This window comes from Macaca mulatta, chromosome 1 (genome assembly GCF_049350105.2).
Source record: "Macaca mulatta isolate MMU2019108-1 chromosome 1, T2T-MMU8v2.0, whole genome shotgun sequence".
Classification (NCBI taxonomy): domain Eukaryota; kingdom Metazoa; phylum Chordata; class Mammalia; order Primates; family Cercopithecidae; genus Macaca; species Macaca mulatta.
The window spans coordinates 63,857,188-63,865,607 of NC_133406.1; the positions used below are offsets into that span (position 1 = coordinate 63,857,188).

An 8,420-nucleotide genomic window follows, 5' to 3' on the forward strand; every position below is an offset into this window, starting at 1 on the left:
TCATTTTATAGATACAGAAATTATTAAACCAAGACCCTGAGTTCAGTGATTCACATCTAGAAGGGAACAGAACTGAAATTCGTATTTAAGACTGTTAGACGTCCGTACTGTTTACTGTTTTCATTTGGATGAGCTGCTCTGTGTCATTTGGCTAGTAGAGGTGACAGGGTCTTACTCTGTCACCAGGCTGTTGTCAAACTCCCAGCCTCAGTGATCCTTCCACCTCGCTCTCCCAAAGTATATGCTCTGAGTATATGCTCAGAATATATTCAAATGTGGAAGAAGGTGTAGGCAATCTAGTTTTGTATAAAGGGCCAAAATAAGGTATTAATTTTAAAATAATGGAACATATATCAAATTCAGTGATTCTCAACTGGGAACAAATCCTCCTACCTCAGGGGGGCCTTTGGAAATGTGTAGGGTAATTTGGGGTCCTTTTGGCCATTACACTGGACTGTTACACTGGGGTGCTTTCAGGAGGCTCCATGACCTGCAGTCTGCAAAACAATTTTAGACAATAAGGACTTGTCTGGCTCCAAATGTCAGATACTACCAAGAAACACTGATCAAGGGCAATGGTAGGAATTTGAAATGATACTACAAAACTCAAAGGTGGCAAACTCAAATGCCTTTAGGGATTAGTCAGCAAGTGAAGAAATCACATCCCATTTTAGGGACATACAAATTCAAATCACTAAAGCACTTCATCAGACAAAAATTAGGTGTCAAATGTGGCCTGTGGATAGCCAGGTTGGAGCCTTTTAATGGGGGTTTTTCTGACCAAAAAACATGTTTATGATATATTAAAAGAAAAAAAAAGCTAACAATCTGTATGATTCCATGTTTTAAAGGCATTGTCTCTGTGCACACACATATTTGCATATATACTTGCACTTACATTCGTGAAAATATTTAGACAATTTTCTGGAAGGATATGGAATAAGATTTGGGTTAATTTCAGCCTGGCACGGTGGCTCACCCCTGTAATCCCAACACTTAGGGAGGCCGAGGCGGGTGGATCACCTGAGGTCGGGAGTTCGACCAGCCTGACCAACATGGAGAAACCCTGTCTCTACTAAAAATACAAACTTAGCAGGGCGTGGTGGTGCACGCCTGTAATCCCAGCTACTTGGGAGGCTGAGGCAGGAGAATCGCTTGAACCTGGGAGGCAGAGGTTGCAGTGAGCGGAGATCGTGTCATTGCACTCCAGCCTGGGCAACAATGTGAAACTCCATCTCAAAAAAAAAAGATTTGGGGTAATTTTTTTTTAATATATACCAGATCTCACTCTGTCACCCAGACTGGAGTGCAGTGGCATGATCATGGCTCACTGCAGCCTCGACCTGGACTCGGGTGATCCTCCCACCTCAGCCTCCTGGGTGGCTGAGACTGTAGGCATGTGCCAGGCACACCTAGCTGATTTTTTTGTATGTTTTGTAGAGATGGGGTCTTGCTATGTTACCCAGGCTGGTCTTGACCTCCTGGACTCAAAAAATCCACCTGCATCAGCCTCCTGAAGTGCTGGGGTTATAGGTATGAGCCACTGTGTCTGGCTCAATTTGGGGCAATTTTCTAAAACGCGTTGCTCATTCATATTTTTAATTCTTTGACGACAAATGTCTACTAGTTGCATAATTTTAAATAAATAAAGTAGAAGAGGAGCCTTAAAAAATAAAAACTTTGAGTGTAATATTGGAGGACAGCCCGGGCAACCTACTGGCCGACCCCCTCAAGGGGAGAATCGTATCTGTGATTAAGGACAAATGAGACATTCAGTATTAGACAATCCACACTAAAGCACCTGAATTCCTTTAAAAGTGGAACATTGTTGCTTTCTCAAACACACTGGCCTAGCTTCTAGCCCCCTTCCACAATTTTCATTTCTTTCATGATACAATAAAGCTCTTCTGGTAAAGCCCAGACTTCCTTGCGCAGCTGCCCTGGCAGGGGTCTTGAGGAACCCCAGATGAGGCTTGAGAAATCAGGATCTGTACTGCAATGTATCTTAGTGGGGGGCTTATCCAAAATTAGACAAGAGCAGGACATTTTCAGTACAGCTCTCCCCTTTTTTCAATCAAGCCACCAAATCCTTCAAGATCATTGTTTTTTCTGAAAAATCTCTGTCTTGCTTTATTGCAATCATGTTTGTGTTTTCTTTCCAGTGTGTTGGCTCTACACTTTTTATTTTGTGCACAGGTCCCTTTTTCTTTTTTTTTTTTTTTTTTTGAGATAGGTCTTGCTCTGTCACCCAGGCTGGAATGCAGCAGCACCATCTCAGCTCACTGAAGTCTCAACCTCCTTGGCTCAAGCGATCCTCCCACCTCAGCCTCCTCAGTAGCTGGGACCACAGGCACATGCCACATGCCCGGCTAATTTTTATATTTTTAGTAGAGATGAGGTTTCGCCATGTTACCCGGGCTGGTCATGAACTCCTAGGCTCAAGTGATCTGCCCACCTCAGCCTCCAAAAGTGCTGGGATTACAGGGGCAAGCCATCCTACCTGGCCCAAGTCAATTTTGACTGAACTTTCTTTGTGGAGTTTGCTGATCATTGGGCAATAACGGATTTTCTATCCATTTGTCTAAGGACTCCGAGGAGGTGAGAGGCACATAATTTCCTGGAGTCTTTTCTCGTTCGCTGTCTGGGTCAGTCCCCAGGGTCCCTGCCTCCTGCCTCCCTGCGGCCCTCCTTACCAGCAACTAGTCACAGCTCTCCTACAGAAAGAACCCAGAAACCCTGCTGGTAACAAGGTGACCTGTGGTGCTTCTTGGCACTGGGTGCAGGGACAAATGGAGAGAGAGCTCCAGCACAAACAGGAAGGGGAGTTCTCCCATCTAGAACATTGCTGCTTTTCACTCCCCACCTACCCCTTTCACATGCTGAATCTATATCAAATAAGGAACTCATATCTGGATTCTGAATCCACCTTTATAAACCGAACTAGACAGAAATCTTTGGGAGTGAAAATGTTAAGTGCACTTTACTCATTAAATTTCCTTAGGAGAAGTGTCTAGAAGGTATCATGTAGGAAAGTGGAGACTGAAGCAAGTATGATGAATAAACTGGGCATGTGTCACAATTGATCTTCAAGTAGCTGAGTTTGCCCAAGGGAAATTTGTATAAAGAGCCGTGGAGTCCTGACCAGCTCCTTACCTCTTGCAGATCTCCAGCACCCTGCCGGTGGCACTACTGAGAGACGAGGTGCCAGGGTGGTTCCCGAAAGTGCCTGAGCCCCAACTTATGAGCAAGGAGCTCATCATGCTGACAGAGTGAGTAGGCCCAAGAAGAGCAGGAGCAGGGTTCCCACCAAGCTAACTGGTGTAGCTGGCTTCCAAGCACACACACCACCCTTCCTGGCTGCCCCAGCCTTGTTGTCCAGAGAGGCAAAGGGACCTACCCTGGGACACGCAGCAATGCCAGATGTCTGCCTCCAGCCAGGACAGGGATAGATTTGCAATTGTATTCACATCTCTGCAATCTCTGACTTTGCCCCTTTTTCTTTCCCTACAGGGTCATGAAGGTCTGGCATGGCTTAGTGATTGCAGTGGTGTCCCTCTTGCTGCAGGCCTGCCTCCTCATCGTCATCAACTACCTGCTCAGCAGGCAAATCGGTAACTGGCTCAGCATCCTCTTCCCTCCTAGTCACTCTCAGAGACCATTCTTGAGCCTCCAGCAGCACAAGACCCCTTTGGAGTTCCCAAATGTCACTCAAAAACCTACCAGAGGACCCACCAGCCAAATCCTTCCCCCTCCACACCTTCCACCCTATCCCATAACTGTAATTGGGTAATCCCCACTCTGACCTCACCTTTTAACCAACTATTTCTGGCTGGAAGTGACCATCCATATCCTTCCACTACCCAGACCTTCTGCCTAGACACAGCTTTTGCAATGCCTGTGAGGAAGTGCTCGTGTAACCTGGGTCTAATTAATTTTCTTCATCACTGCCAAAGGACTGAACGTGAAGAAATGGCCTTGAATTACAACAGAAGGAAATATGGCTAGACTTAGAGATTAAATTCTTGAACTGATATACAATAGAAGGTAGTGAAGCTCAGTCCTGGAAAGGCATTTCAATTAGGGAAAATAAGGCAAGATGCTGCTGCTTTGGTTGTGCTAAGAGAAAGGACCAGGCAAGATGATGTTTTGAGGGTCTCTCTAGTTAAGTTGAGCTTCATTCATCTGTTTGTTCATTCATTCATTCAACAGATATTTCTTGAGGATCTAAGACACTCTCTGGGCCTAGGTTATACAACAGGGAACAAAACAAAAATTCCTACCCTCGAAATCTTTCATTCCATGTGACAACAAACAAGATAAATAAGTAAAACATGTATTTGCTAGATTATGGTAAGTGCCAGGGAGGAATAATGGAGCAAGGGAGTAGATGCAGCTTGGTGGATGGTTGGCATCCCCGAGAGGCTAACCTTTGAGTGTAAACTTGCAGGGAGTGAGGAGTGAGCTCTACCTGCAAAGGCCTGAAGGAGGAACGTGTTAGGCACACAGTAGCAAGAGCAAAGAGGCCAGGCAGCTGGAGCGGGCAGAGAGAAGCAGGAGAAAGCCAGAGGGGAGGGAGGAGTGAGCCCTCCGAGGCTGGGACTTGGCTTTTTCCAAGTGAGGTGCAGAACCACGGCAAGGTTTTGAGCACAGCAGTGCTGAGGTTTGAAGGGATCTTTCTGAAAGGTTTGCTTTATTGAGGGCAGTGTTCAGAAGGCACTGATTCAAGAGCTGATGTGCCCAACCCAGGCAGCTTCCACTTTTTTTTTTTTTTTTTTGAGATGGAGTCTCACTCTGTACCCCAGGCTTGATTTCTGTGGCACAATCTCGGCTCACTGCAACCTCTGCCTCCCGGGTTCAAGTGATTCTCTTGCCTCAGCCTCCCTAGTAGCTGGTATTACAGGCACACATCACCATGCCCAGCTAATTTTGTATTTTTAGTAGAGACGGGGTTTCCATGTTGACCAGGCTGGTCTTGAACTTCTGACCTCAAGTAATCCATCCACCTCGGCCTCCCAAATTGCTGGGATTACAGGCATGAGCTATTGTGCCCGGCCACCTTCTACTTTTGATCCCTCCCTTCTCCCTTCTAGTGCACCAGAGTGAACAGATACTGAAAGCGTCCAGGCTCCAGGTCCCCAGGCCCAGCCCTGCCCACCATCATCCACCTGCTGCCAAAGAGATGAAGGAGACTCAGACAGAAAGAGACATTCCAATGTCTGATCCCCTTTACAAGAGTGAGTAAGGGGTTGAGGGGAGAACTTGTCTCGGCGCTTACTTTGCTCTGTCTGGACACCCAGGACCTCCCTGCAGCAACCCCGTGGGCCCAAACCTCTAGGCTGAGGATTCTTCACACCCACATCAGGACAGCCTTGCCAGCCTACTTTTTTCAGAAAGCTGTTTTATTCTACTTCGTGGGGGAGTTCCTGCTGAGTTTGTGTGGGTCTAAGTTCTTTTCCGGGTTTAATCGTGTGCAAATGATTGCAGGGGGCTTGGGAAATGTCCCTGCTCTTCTCTTTGTAAAGCTGTGGCATCTTTTCTTCAGAATGATCAGCTAACAGTGGAGTTAGAATTTCACCCGCCTCTGCCTGCCTCCACCATGGCTACTGCTATGTCAGTGTTATTGACTGGCTCCTTAGTTGGCTCCTCCACAGTCCCTAGAGGGACCCTTCTTCATGGTCTTAGATCTGCATGGGTATCTGAGTGTATAAATGCGAATCTTGCTGCTGGTTCAAATCTATATCACCCTCCTGCAAGTGAGCCAATAGGTCACGATTCACAGTGGAAATGACTGCTTTGGCAACAAGGCAACTCCCGGATGGGGGCTCACTCACCGGAGATTGCACTTCTTCCACTGGTTTATCTCTTGATTGGTTTGAATTTGCTCTGTCCTGATTTTATCTTTTCAGTTGAGACAGTTGAGACATGGCCTCAGTGCCTGCCTGTGGGGACCTGCGGGTGCTGCTCATATGCATGTTTCAGCAGAACTGGAGAGGCACTGGCCTTACCCTAACCCCTGGCCCCAAAGCTTCACCAGAGCCTGGCTAGAATCAGAGATTGTTTAGCTGGCAGGGACCTCAGAGACTCTTGCTCAACCCTCTTGTCTTGGGGGGGATGAAAACCAGGGCACCAAAAGAGATGTGATCTGCCTAGATTTAGTGACAGCTTTGGACTAGAAGGTGTAACTTCTGAGGCCAAGGCTGTTTGCATTGGGCCACATTGTCCCAGCATGTTCCTCCTGACTTTTCTTTCTAGAAGACAGCCCTTTCCAAGCACAGTCAACCTAGTGTATTTTTTAAAATTAGTTTTAGATGCAGTTGAATGAAGCGGCAGTGCCTGGCCTCTTGGATATGTCCCTGCCTATTTTTGGAGACTTTCTCTCCCCCAACTCTTGCCCTATTCTGTTTCTCCTTCTTCCTCTTTTGGGGTCTCTGTATCTCTCTTCCCTACCCCACTTTGTGTTGCTGGCTCTGCCTCTGTCTTTATCCGATAATAAGCCAATTCTCCCTTCCATTGTCTCTATCCTCTCTTAACACCCTCTGGCTTGCTTTGGAAGAGGAACCGTTTCTATTTCTCCCCAGATGGCAGCGACACATCCTCAGATAGCTCGGACAGCTCCTGCAGTTCGCCTCCCGCCTGCCAGGTAATGGATGTGCCCAGTGATCTCAGACCAACATATGCCATCTGGGGGTCCCTGCTGCAAAACACTGAAAACTCAGGTTACCCCAGCTATAGAGTGGGAGCAAGAAAAGAGGGGTTCTTGAGTCATTACAGCATCTTCAGGTGAGGGGAGTCAGGCTTCCACCCATAACCCATATCAGCATGGATCACCCAAACAAAGTGGGTCTGAACAGACTATAAAAATGAAAGTGCTGATGGGAAACCCTCTCCCCATGCCCCAGCCATTGGGCTAAAGTCTGTTCTGAGTCCTGATCTCACTTGAATTGAGTCTCAGCATCTTCCTGTTGCCTCCACGTGCTCGTCTGTAATCCCATTCCCTGCAGACAGGTGGAACAAAGTCACTGGTACTCTTCCTCGCTGCCCTGGACTGCTCTCAGACACAGCTACTTGGACCCAGATCTTCCCCACCAAGCCATGGGCAAACCTCTTTGAGTAAGAGTTCAGTCTGGGTCTTATTTCCTCCAAACGTGGTAGGGATCTTGACCCACATGTCTCTGCTTTTCTCCTAAGGACACCGAGGATGTGGATTACACACAAGTCATCTTTTCGGCCCCTGAAGAACTAAAAAATGACTCCGCCCTGGACTATGAGAACATAAAGGAAATCACAGATTATGTCAATGTCAATCCAGAAAGCCACAAGCCCAATTTCTGGTATTTTGTCAACCCTGCTCTGTCTGAGCCAGCGGAATACAATCAAGTGACCATGTGAATTCCAGATATTTTTAATGGGGTCCAGTTCTCTACAGATTCTTACATTTAATTTGTAGGGAAATGCCATTTTTCCCCCTTAAACAAGGCATAGGGCTCACAAATCTATGGAAACAGGCCAAAAAGAATGTGGAAAAGAAAGCTGACAAACACACAGAGGTCCTCAAGACCCTTGGACTCCTGGTCTGTACCCAATAAAGGCTGTTTATTCCTCAAAAACAAAAACAAGACTTGGGTATGAAAACAGGCCTATGCCCCGGCAAGAAAGATTCAGATCAGATGTTAGGAAGAACTTTCAGGTAAAGTATGAGAACCATGGAGTCCATTAGCAGAGACAGTGCTGAAGTCTCTCCCCAGGGAAAATTTTAAAAAGGTTTAATCAGCTGTTGTAGAGTTCTATTTGGCAATCTCATGGTTAAATGACTTCTCTTTGAGCTCTTTAATTATTGGCAATAAACAACTTCTTTAAAAGTTTTAAATAAAATAGCAACCACCACCAGTTCTTCTTTTCCTATTGCCTAACCCTGCAGTTTTCCTCGTTTTCAGTGACGTGTTTTGTTGAGTAATCCTTCTCGGCCCTCAGAACTTTAAATAGTGCATTTACAAAGCCCAGCATCCATCAACCTTTGAATCTGCTATTTCTTATAAGCTAAAGAGGACAAATGGAATTCCGGTAAATATCAATCAGCATCATAATCTCTTATTCCAAGAAAAATCTCCCAAAGCTCAATCTAATACAATTTAAGATTCATTCCTGGTTTAAAAAAAAAAAAAAAAAAACGACTAGGAATACAGGGACACTTCCTAACTCAATTAAGAATGATTTATCTCAAATCAGGAGATTACATGATATTTAACTGTAATCTCCTAGACACAGTCCTATTAAGTCAGAAACAAAGTAAGAATGTCCACAAGCCTGCCATTTCCTTTGTTATCTAACATTGTTCTAGACGTTCTAATCAGTGTGATAAAACAATTAACAAAATCAAGAACTATGAAAAATTGGAGCCAGGCACGGTGCTGCACGCCTGT

General features: G+C 45.8%; 1 protein-coding gene across 1 annotated transcript in view; it reads left to right on the plus strand.

The window, feature by feature from the left end:
• RHEX (regulator of hemoglobinization and erythroid cell expansion) overlaps positions 1-7,872 on the plus strand; it is a 64,735-nt gene extending 56,863 nt beyond the window's left edge. Inside the window, exons 2-6 of the mRNA XM_078004693.1 lie at positions 3,163-3,269; positions 3,511-3,611; positions 5,091-5,234; positions 6,579-6,640; positions 7,189-7,872. Coding sequence (XP_077860819.1) covers positions 3,241-3,269; positions 3,511-3,611; positions 5,091-5,234; positions 6,579-6,640; positions 7,189-7,389 — 537 coding nt within the window. The 5' untranslated portion in view covers positions 3,163-3,240 and the 3' untranslated portion in view covers positions 7,390-7,872. The remainder of the gene's footprint in view (positions 1-3,162; positions 3,270-3,510; positions 3,612-5,090; positions 5,235-6,578; positions 6,641-7,188) is intronic.
• The last annotated feature ends 548 nt before the right edge of the window (positions 7,873-8,420 follow it).